General features: G+C 36.2%; 2 protein-coding genes across 2 annotated transcripts in view; both read right to left on the bottom strand.

The window, feature by feature from the left end:
* The window catches only part of tbrg1 (transforming growth factor beta regulator 1), an 8,234-nt gene extending 4,490 nt beyond the window's left edge, over window positions 1–3,744 (bottom strand). The window contains exons 1-6 of the mRNA XM_060878275.1: window positions 3,603–3,744; window positions 3,338–3,467; window positions 1,126–1,183; window positions 791–873; window positions 657–693; window positions 249–311 (exon numbers count right to left, since the gene is read on the bottom strand). Coding sequence (XP_060734258.1) covers window positions 249–311; window positions 657–693; window positions 791–873; window positions 1,126–1,183; window positions 3,338–3,465 — 369 coding nt within the window. The 5' untranslated portion in view covers window positions 3,466–3,467; window positions 3,603–3,744. The remainder of the gene's footprint in view (window positions 1–248; window positions 312–656; window positions 694–790; window positions 874–1,125; window positions 1,184–3,337; window positions 3,468–3,602) is intronic.
* Window positions 3,745–5,124: 1,380 nt separating this feature from the next.
* cfap45 (cilia and flagella associated protein 45) lies at window positions 5,125–10,851 on the bottom strand. Its single transcript, XM_060878276.1, has 12 exons — window positions 10,747–10,851; window positions 9,853–9,972; window positions 9,616–9,743; window positions 9,375–9,519; window positions 8,979–9,149; window positions 8,671–8,849; window positions 8,453–8,582; window positions 7,952–8,098; window positions 7,329–7,442; window positions 6,400–6,593; window positions 5,446–5,670; window positions 5,125–5,292 (listed from the first exon to the last, which is right to left on the bottom strand). The coding sequence occupies exons 1-12, from the start codon at window positions 10,747–10,749 to the stop codon at window positions 5,217–5,219; spliced, it is 1,632 nt and encodes a 543-aa protein (XP_060734259.1). The 5' UTR covers window positions 10,750–10,851; the 3' UTR covers window positions 5,125–5,216.
* Window positions 10,852–11,784: the final 933 nt, after the last annotated feature.

Here is an 11,784-nt window from a genome sequence, read left to right as displayed (position 1 = left end):
AAAAGTGTCCTGAAGTCATTCCGGAGTACTAGATATATTATAAAAGCAGACTTCGTTGTGGTGATATTAATGACATCTAATAGTGATTAAAATAATTGAAAATGAGGTGACTGGACAAATGAAAAGACAAATCAGACAAATGAAAAGACAAATCAGACAGAGTGAAGAATGATGGATTTAGACACGACTTTCTGTCCCTTTTGATTCATATCATATCAGAAGCTAAGATGCACTCAGAACAAACTTACCAAGAGAGCAAAGACTCCATTTCTGTTCTCAATCCTCTTGAAGCGCCTGCTCCCTTTCTGTGTCTGAAATACAGCGTGAAACTGAAGCCAGTGCTATGTGCTGCAGCTCAACTTTAAAAAACAGGACACCACTGCTTAAAGCTGTCTTCCTGTGGTGTAGCGTATTCTGACTGACGATCCCTGACACACAATGTACACATTTACATTCTGTTCCCTGCTCACGGCTACGTTTAACGTCATGTAAGAGGAAAAAAAAGTAGAAGGCGGCAAATTAGAACAAACAAACGCAAATTAACAATCCATGCTTGCTAAAGGAAACGTGGATGAAACGTAACAGGACCGATGATCATGATCATGGACGCCTGATGGAGTGCTTTAACACTGAGGTGGAGGGATAGTGTGACTTACCTCACGGTACATCACAGCCTCAAGGCTCGACTTTGCACTATCAAAGAAAGGTTACGTTTTTAAAACGTTATTAATGTTTAAATGAGCAAAAATGACATGGCTGTAACACAAAGTACACAAACGGTCTTTCATACTTTGACTGCACTAATCCCCGATCGATGATCCTCTGCTTGATCTCTTTGATGTGCATCGGACGTCCTGCTTCTTCCAGAACGATCTAAAGAAAAAAGGCGAGATTTTTAATTCTCCCAGGAGGAACTTGCTGACCTCGACACAGAAAGTCTCTAATCATATCTCTGGACTGAAGGTAGCTGATGCCAACAGACTGATATTGTGGAGGTGGAGCTGGACTCTCTGACTGTAGTGTGAGAAAGATGGATGTTGTCTAAGCTACTGGACATCTCAGACAAACTTATAAGGTATTTCTGATTCTGATGATATTTGGCTAAATAAATAAATAAGATCCAACCTGAGCAGCGTCAAGCCACGTGAGGTTCGGTTTGTCGACGACTTCTCCTGATGGTTCACTTCAAAGTGACACAAAAAGAGTCGCGAGTTACAAACCAGACAAATTAATATTCTTTAAAAAAATCAAATAGTTTGATTAAATACAGCACTGCACAGTCAAGATAAAAAAAAAACTTTACTGAAGTAAAGGACCTGGTGTTTCATGCAAAATAATAATAAACAGAGAGGCTTAACGAGGTCCAGCGTAAAGCAGAGTTCCTGTCACCATCCTGAATTTGAATCTTTTCTCACAACAGCATGAGATTCATACTAACATTCTTATTTATTTAAGAACTAAACAAATGCTTTGAGCAGCTACACTTACAGTTATTTACAGTTACAATTATTGTTGAAAGTCTGTGACACAAGTTAGTCCTTATGATTACTTAGGGAAGTCGTGGCCTAATGGTTAGAGAGTCTGACTTCTAACCCTAAGGTTGTGGGTTCGAGTCTCGGGCCAGCAATACCACGACTTGAGCAAGGCACCGAAACCCCCAAGTGCTCCCCGGGTGCCGCAGCATAAATGGCTGCCCACTGCTCCGGGTGTGTGTGTGTGTTCACTGCTGTGTGTGTGTGCACTTTGGATGGGTTAAATGCAGATAACGAATTCTGAGTATGGGTCACTGTACTTAGCCGTATGTCACGTCACTTTACGTTCTAACAAGGAAGAGTTCTGTTTCATGAAGCTATGACAGTGAACAATGATAAAATGCAGCCTTTAGCACTGAAACCCTTTCACACCTGTACTTTTTATCAGGAATCCAACATCTTCAAAGGCTTTTCCCAGGTTCTCGGGGATCCTCCTACCTCCCGAAATTCAATTCAATTCAATTCAAATTCATTTCTACGGCGCTTTTTACAACTGACGTTGTCTCAAAGCAGCTTTACAGAACATAAACATAGAACAAAAGGTTATTATAAAGAATAATATAAAGAAGATAAGAGTTCTTCATACACCTGAATGTTTGTCATCTTTTTCACACTAAAGATGAGAGCAATTTGTTGATTTGTCACGTACGTGAGTAAAGAGACATTATATTATTGAGTAGTGAGAGATTTGTCCTTGTATTAAATTCTGCTGTTTGTCAAACCGAACCGAAATAAATGTATTTATGTATACGGACAAGATGCTTCTGCACATTGACACGTCGTCAAGCTACTGTGTTTTTTTATTTGTAGAGCTTTTAACAACGGATGTTGTCTCTAAACAGCTTTAAAGAACATAAGAAATATAGTATAAAAACTTCATTAATATTAGATATATTTAAATGTGTTTGTATGCACTGTTTTTTTTGTCTTTTGTCCTGCACTGTCTTTTTTGTCTTGTCCTGCACTGTCTTGTTTGTCTTGTCCTGCACTGTCTTGTTTGTCTTTGTCTTGTTTATCTTGTCCTACACTGTCTTGTTTGTCTTGTCCTGCACTGTCTTGTTTTCTCTTTCTGTCTTGTTTGTCTTGTCCTACACTGTCTTGTTTGTCTTGTCCTGCACTGTCTTGTCCTGCACTGTCTTGTCCTGCACTGCCTTGTTTGTCTTGTCCTGCACTGTCTTGTTTTGTCTTTCTGTCTTGTCCTGCACTGTCTTGTTTGGGTTAGGGTTATATAAACTTCATTAATATTAGATATATTTAAATGTGTTTGTATTTATGTCCAATGAGCAAGTCTGAGGTGACTGTGGAGAGGAAAAAGGAAGTAAAAGATGGTAAAGGAAGAAAGCTTGAGAGGAACCGGACTCAAAAGGGAACCTCATCGTCATGTAGGTGACACTTTATGTATCTAGGACTAACTTACTAGGTCATTATAGCTCTGTCTTGTCCTGCACTGTTTTTTTTTGTCTTTTGTCCTGCACTGTCTTGTTTGTCTTGTCCTGCACTGTCTTGTCCTACACTGTCTTGTCTGTCTTGTCCTGCACTGTCTTGTTTGTCTTGTCCTGCACTGTTTGCACCAGGTCTCACAGATGCACTTTATGTATCTAGGACTAACTTACTAAGTCCTTATAGCTCTGTCTTTGTTTTATGTAGCACCCTGGTCCTGGAGAAACCTTGTCTCATTTCACTGTGTACTGTAACAGATATATATGGTTGAAATGACAATAAAAGCTTCTTGACAGCTCTAAATGACCCCCTGAATGTGTGACTGTGTGACTCCTGGGTTTGACTCTCTGTCAGGCTTCACTCACGTTTCCAGTGTCTCAGGAGCTCCAGCCAGGCTGGATATGTTGTCCAAAGCTGGGAAGAGGGAATAAGATCCCTGTCCATCAGACTCCATCTCTGACTCGAAGTTAGAGAGACTGTTCAGGGGATCCATCACTGTTAGAGAGAGCAGAGGAGATACAACACATTACATGGAGCTCACTGTAGCTAACGCTAATTAGCTCTCTAGCTTCGGATTTAGATAAGGCGTAATAAATGTTTTAACTAGTTTTAACACAAGTGTGTTTATACCCGTGTTCCTGTGCTGGGAGTTAAAAATAAAAGTTACATTCGCACTGAATTTAAACTACAATTCAGTTTTGTAGCTACTAGTTGGAACATATTGACTTTGTGTTTCCCGGGGAAGGATTTTTCTGTAACACCAGGTTCTTCTCTTCTTCAACTGTTATTAACTTTATTAAAAACATTATACCGCCGTCTAGTGGATGTGTTGTGAAACACACTTTACGACTCATTCTCTCTCTCTCTCTCTCTCTCTCTCTCTCTCTCTCTCTCTCTCTCTCTCTCTCTCTCTCTCTCTCTCTCTCTCTCTCTCTCTCTCTCTCTCTCTCTCTCCCCCCCCCACACACACACAATATAAATGCATTTATGGGAAATAAATAGATAAATAGTGGTATATATATATATATATATATATATATATATATATATATATATGCTTCACAGCATACAAGGGTTCACAATCGTCTCATATTTTGCTCAATATCTCAAAAATTGCTCACTTAGTTAAATACATACACATATTAAATAAAAGTTTCTATAAAAAGAAAAATACATTTCTTGAAAAAAGTCATCAAGTGTTTGAGACTTCAAAATGGCTGACAACAATAGATATTTGGAGGAGACAATAGGAAAAGGGATATTTTATATTTTATATTTTAAATTTTAAGTTAATACTTTTATAATTAATTTTAAATTTAATTCTATATAATTATTTATTTTTATCCTTATTTCTACTTCTTCTTCTTCTTCTTCTTCTTCTTCTTCTTCTTCTTCTTCTTCTTCTTCTTCTTCTATGTCTAATTATTATTATTATTATTATTATTATTATTATTATTATTATTATTTTCTCTCTCTCTTCTTTTTCCATTCTTCTGTAAAGCTGCTTTGAGACAATGGGAATTGTTAAAAGCGCTTTACAAATACATTTAATTTGAAATATTTCTCTATGTATTTCTTTACTTCCTTGCTCATGAAACTGACATTGCAGTTAGATGTCATTAATGTCATGTCCATCACTTCTAAGGTGTTCAACTAGTTTGTATCTCCAGCAAACGAGACAGTAAACGAATCACACAGTAGAGTTGAAAACTGACTCTCGTACTGTTGTATTCCATCCACCTCAAGGATTCATGTGTTGTACAGTCAGAGATGCTTTTCTGCTCAACACTGTTGTAAAGAGTAATTATTTGAGATAATGTAGCTTTCATGTCAGCTCTAAGCAGTCTGGCTTTTTTTTTTTCTGTACCATTCTGTGTGACCTCTTAGAATCCCATAAGATCATCAGAAGATGAAATACTTGCCTGAAATAGTAAACATGTAAATGTTTAACATGAGCTCTAGACCTACAGTATATCTATAGGATTTGATGCATTGTGCTGGTTGGATATATGCATGAATGTGCAGGTGTTCCTATTAAAGTGGACGACGGTAAGTATATATGACAGAGTCAGATGTGTTAGAGAAGAGCAGCACATTTGAGAAACATACTGTATGTGGTTAACATTATAATTTCTGATTAATGACAATACAATGATCTGAAAACTACTTTTATTGTTTCTTTTGTAATTACATAGTAAAAGATATTGAGAGTTTTTATTTGATTTGAAAAAAATCAACTCTTCTTCAACGTACAGAGGTGGGTAAGATATGAATCTTCCGCTCCACCTCACTGCAGTATTTCTCTGGAAGTCCAGCTGCCCTGAAACAGAGTAAAAAATATCTTTATTATTATTAAATATAAACTAATCTATGTAAGCTTTGTGAAAGTTCCCTTGCAGGGTGACGTGTGTTCTCTAGAATTTTAATCAGTTAACATATGCAACATGTAAACTACTCTTCTATTAAGACTCACTTCAGCTCCTTTAGCTTCTTTTCTTTAATCTCATCCAGACGTGCTCGACGGATACGAGCTTCTTCGTCCAGCTTCTCTACTTCACGGAACACATCTCTCCTCCGAGTGATGGCCTGAGCCTCCCGCTCCCGAACCTGCTGCCGAATTTCCTCAGCGTGGCGCAGGACCTGCTGCTGATGCCGTTCCTCCTTTTCCTTCTCCCGTGCGATGACCTCCTGCTGGGCCCTGAGGTGGAAAAAGAAAAAATGCTTAAACAATTCCTTGTTCTGCACAAGTCAAACTTTGAGACATTTAAATTAGACCAGTGAGGAAATGACCTGAGAATCAGTATTAACTTATTGGACTTTGGCTTCCCAAAGACAAGCAGCTTAGCAAATACATTTTAGAGATTGTTTAAATGATGGAATATCTTAGATATCTGTTCATTCCTGGATGACCAGCACCGGTATGTTCATCTCTGGTATCGAAAATTAATCACAGTCAAGGCTAAAAAAAATAAATGATCCCTTGTACATAATTATTGCTGATCTGACTAAGAGTGAGAAGGAATTTAATACCATACAATCATTTTATGACCTCAACATTTCTGGGAATATTTGCATGAATATTTCTCTTCCCATCACATCCATCACACTTCAGATCTGACTTGGGTGAATGTGCTTCTTTTTAAACCATCTGTTGTTCATTGACTCACATGTTTGCATCAGTATCACATCTGACATTCTGTCTAATTCTAATTTCTCTGTTTCCTCAGTGACTAAAAGCGCTTTGTGCTTCATTGCATGATTAGTTTTTCCCCTGAATCTCTTAATGGGTGAAAATTAATGGTGAGGATTAATGGAACAATAATCCAATCACCAGTCCAAGCAGTGATCTTACTGAGCATGTGTGAGAATAATTTTGGTGTAGTGATTAAATCTCATGACATCAGCGAGTCGTGTGGTGGTGCTTCACCTCAGGACTCTCTCAAACTCGGCTCTCTCTCGTCCACCTTCGATACACAGCAGGCGTTCCTTATGGGCTATCTGTTCTAGACGACTGGCCTTCAATCTTTCATCCTCTTCCAGCTTTTTCTTGATTTGTTCTTTCTCTTTCTTTCTCCATTCCCTTTCAGTAGCCTCCTGGTTCCTACGAGCCCTGAGTGCATCCTGGGAGATGACAGCAAAAAAAAAACAACAAAAAAAAAAAAAAACAGGAAAAGTTGATTTGATTAAGCACATTTACATGGGTATATGATTTGATTAAATAAATTCACATCCTGTTTTGCATTATACTCTGTCCGATGCTAGCAGAAGGCTTTAATAACGAAACAGTCGAGTTTTGCTAAACATCTGTACATACTTTAGTTTGTATATTGAAATAAGTATAGCTACACAATACAGAATGCACTTTATACAAAACAGATTTTTTTATTTTATTTTACATTTTCATGAATTGTAAATTGTTCATGAGAGTGGAGAAAAAATATATAATACAATATATATATATATATATATCACATAGCAAGTGGTTTGGGTGGAGTAGGGTGGATATAGGATAAGGGGTAGTTATGGGGGTGTGGTAGGGTGTTTATGGGATAAGGTCAGTAAGGGGTAGAGGTAGCTCAATTGATAAGGTATTGGATTACAGCTCAGAAGGTTGTGAGTTCAAGTCCTATTGGTTAACCCTCAATTGTTCAGTCGTATCAAATTACTCAGTTGTATCATGTTAAAGTCAGATCAAATGTTTGTTGCTCTGGATAATTGTGTCTGCCAAATGCCATAAACATATTTACTCAAGGTTTGCTGATTAAGGCTTAAGTAATGATAGGTTGTCATCTCCCAGCAATAAAACTAGTCATTAATCAGCTTTACCTTTCCCACAGATAGCGAAAACTCTTTTACCTGTTCAGCTTTATGATCTCTGTCTCTTTCCTGAAGAGCTCTCATTCGTGCCACTTCTTTCTCCTTCTCTTTTTTTATTCGTTTTTGTTCAGCATCATACTCTTCCTCTCGCGCCTGCAAGAAAGATATACATCTTAAATTTCACATGTGTGTCCTAAATGTGTGTGTGTGTGTGCGTGTTTGTGTGCGTGTGTGTGTGTGTGTGTGTGTGTGTGTGTGTGTGTGTGTGTGTTCTATAAAATAACTTAATTATAGCTCAGAGCACTGATTATTTGAATTGAGCCAGGTGAGGGCTAAAGATTGTAAATCCTGTGAAGAGAAAAGCTTTTAATCTGCAATTTGTATAAAAAAACACAAAAAACTAAAAATAATGTTGGGCATATAAATTGTAACAGAATATTTATTACAATTAAAATGGGAAACTAATACCATCTTTATTTCACACCATTAATACCTTTTTTGGTAATTGTAATGAGGAAATCTATCATTTGTGAAATCTAACACCATTATATTTCTTTGTATTCATATTTTTCCCTACAGGGTTTTAAATATTTAAATAATTAGCATATATGAAAACATAGGAAAACACTCATGCCAATAAAATGTGTAAAGGCCTCGCTCACCAATTTCTTGTTTGTATATTCCATCGCGTCCAGGTCCGCCAACCTTTCCTCTTCTTTTTTGAGTTCTTTTGCAAGACGATTGTTCTCATTGATTTTCTTAATTTCCAGCTGAAGCTTTTCTTGCTCCTCTTTCCTCTTTTCCATAGCCTAGAGTCAAGGTCACAGATACACACATTTACACACATGCAGACCAACCAAACAGGTAACATAAAGGACAATTATAAAAACTAAAATTATAACCAGTGAGAAATGTTGAAAAGTAGCAGTATAGTAAATTTGAGTTGATTTCATAGGATCCTATTTATTTACAATATTTTATATTAGTCAATTACATTAACAACTTAGTTTTTATATTGTTTATGTTTTTTAGGCTTTTGTCTCTTTATTAAGACCTTTAATATTCTCCATGGTCAAACTGTTGGGTTTTTTTATGTTTTTGAGGATTTGATCACATCATCATCCTTGAAGTGTTTTGGTTTTGAGAGTCTTCTGATCTTATACCTTCAGCTCCTCTATCTGCAACTTCTCCAGCTTCTCCAGCATCTGCTGCCCTTCTTGTTCCTTCAGTTCTTCCTGCAACATTCGTTCCTCCTGACGTTCCTCAATCTGCTTCAGGATGCACATCTGCCCCCTTTAACAAAACGTGTCCATGGCATGCTCAGTAACTCAAAAAAAAAGTGTTTGAGATATTTGAGAAATGGCCTGTTAACAGCCCTTACTGAATTCTCTGATTTTTGCGTAGCTCGTCGATCTGTGCTTGAATCTCAAGGGCTCGCCGACGGTCCACCTCCATCATGGCATCAAGCCTACACTCCTCCTCCAGCAACTCAGACAGAATCTGCTTCTTCTCCTGAATCTGAGCGTCCCTCACTGCTTGGCACTGCGCGTCCAGAATCAGCTGAGGAGTTATGTTAACACATAAAAGCACACGGATGAACCCTTGCCATAGAAACAGACACACACACAAACACACACACACACACTCACACACACACAAACAACTAACACTTGAGAACAAATGACAGACCTCGTTAAGTTTCTTGACCTCATCTTCTTGCTCCATTCTCAGGGCATTTGCCCTCTCCAGTAAATACTGAGCTTGCTCCCTAGCCTCAGCTTCCAGGTCACTAAGGCCTTGGTTCTTCTGACGGAACAAGTCTGCTTGCTGCATAAGTATCTTCCTCTCCTCAGCAGTATTCTAACACAGACACAGAAACAGTAAATGCATCCACATTATATACTGAAGCTACCTATTGTACTAGAATAGGTAGAAGAGTACCCATTATTAGGTACCTTATAATATAGGATATTTTTTGGATACTATTATACAAGATTTAAGTCAGAAGTCAATATCCACTGACTATTTAAAATTGTATAGTCTTTATAACATCTCACAAGCATTTTTCAAATGCTTCCTGCTCACCATTGACTCTTCCAAAGCTTTGCGCTGGCTCTCCTGTGCTGCATCTCTCTCCTCTTTTGTGAGCACATGAGATTTACCCATGATGCGCTTGATTTCAGCTGGGCAGAGGATGATGGACTGTTTGGATGGGTCTTTTTTGGGAATTCTAGTTTAATAGAACAAGGCATATTCCTGTCGCATTCCAATGTTTTAAGACCCCATATTTTATACAACCAAAGAACCACTAATGTGCAGTACTTGCCTCAGGTCCCTGATATGGTCCTTGGTGATGATACGGATTGTCTCATGATTTTGTGGCTTGGTGGCCGGAGCAGAGTGAGCCTGAGTTTTGGAGCCACCTTTAGGGAGGTTCTTATTTTCACATTCAGACTGGAAAGAAAAGGAATGAGTCCTCAACATGCTACTTATTCACAGCCTAACTACTCACTGCTCATCCTGCAAATTTTTTAGGACTGTAGATCAAATATTTGTTTCACACCTGTTTAACTGATCCGAAAAGAGTTTCATCGACTTGGGAAGTGTGGGATCGTGTCCGGTAACGACGGGAGCGAGCACTGTTACTCGTCATTCTTTTGGATGATGATGTCCCACTCTGAGGCTTTAAAGAGCAACAACTTACTAACACATGTCAGATTCAGACATAAGCAATGTGTGTTACATTTATATATTTATTTATAGATGTGTAATATATATATATATATATATATATATATATATATATATATATATATATATATATATATATATATATATATATATATATATATATATATATATATACACACACACATACATACATATATATATATATATATATATATATATATATATATATATATATATATATATATATATATATATATATATACATATATATACACACACATACATACATATACATATATATATATATATATATATATATATATATATATATATATATAAACATCTTCAGAAATGTAAATAAAAATATATAATAGTATGAGTTATTCTCATATAAATAAACATATAAACATATCTTTATTTAGATTTATATAGACTTCTTCTTATGTATGTATGTATGTATGTATGTATGTATGTATGTATGTATGTATGTATGTATATACACTTACATACATAAGAAGTCTATAGGCTGCAGCTCTTTAGGATTCTGAATCTAATTCTGATTCTGATTTTATAAATGTTAGAAAATCTAAATAAAGATATGTTTATATCTTTAACTTGCTGGCTCATTATTGTATAATATGTTGATATTATATAATATAGTTTCTCTCTCACTGTTGTATATATAATTCATATAATATTTATTTATGTGTTTATATTAATATTTAAAAACTGTTTGTTAGAAAGCATAAGAGTAACGTGAACTTACCATATTTCTTCGCAGATTCAAACAAGCATTGAAGAAAACAAACGTTAATTTATTATTAAATTCTAAGCGTCACACGGACAGCTACGCTTAATAGGTAGTAGCTACTATTAGCACCAATGCTAATGCGGTTTATGTTACTATAGAAACCGTTACTATAGTAGCAGAGCGACAAGAAATCTGCGCATGCGCATGAATATCATTAGGCATTAGGGAGTAGGTCGAGGAACGTATGCGAATAAAATATTAATAAACAGTGTTTTTTTTGTTTTGTTTATTTTTTGTTTGTTTGCTGGCTTGTTTGTTTGTTTTTGTTGCAAAGCTCTGTATTCATTGATCATTTTATACCCGTCTTTTAATGAGTAAGAGCAAACAACTCAGCTCACCAATAAGAATCGACTCTTTCGGCTCCAATAACATTTACTTCATTCATCTCCGGAAAGTTTAAGAAATCATTGATATTTCTTCATATCGATATTAAATATCTTAATTTTAATATCGATATGAAATCTTACTCCACATTCCTTATTCCACATTATGATTAACAATATAATACATCTGGAAAATAATAATAATAATAATAATAATAATAATAATAATAATAATAATAATAATAAAAAATTAATCTATAAACATCGGACCACAGGTCAATAATTTCTTTTTAATTTTCATATGATCTGTGTCAATTTTCATGCCTCAACAGGTATTTGATTTAGCTAAATATCATTTACATTTACATTTACGGCATTTAGCAGACACCCTTATCCAGAGTGACTTACAACTGAGCAACTAAGGGTTAAGGGCCTTGCTCAGGGGCCCAGCAGTGGCAGCTTGGTGGACCTGGGGTTCGAACCCATGACCTCCGATCAGTAGCCCGACACCTTAACCACTGAGCTACCACATCCCCCATTATCAATCCGCATTTATTCTATCATCATATCTTTAGAATTGCATGGCATATAATCAACAGAAATGCAATTTTGATAATTAAAAAAAGGATTTTATTTTAGAAGTTGAATTTGCTGAAATGATTCTCTGCAC

The sequence above is a fragment of the Tachysurus vachellii genome, chromosome 9, assembly GCF_030014155.1.
Source record: "Tachysurus vachellii isolate PV-2020 chromosome 9, HZAU_Pvac_v1, whole genome shotgun sequence".
Taxonomy (NCBI): domain Eukaryota; kingdom Metazoa; phylum Chordata; class Actinopteri; order Siluriformes; family Bagridae; genus Tachysurus; species Tachysurus vachellii.
The sequence above is the reverse complement of the archived record's forward strand: the minus strand, read 5'-3'. Positions and strand labels throughout refer to the sequence as shown.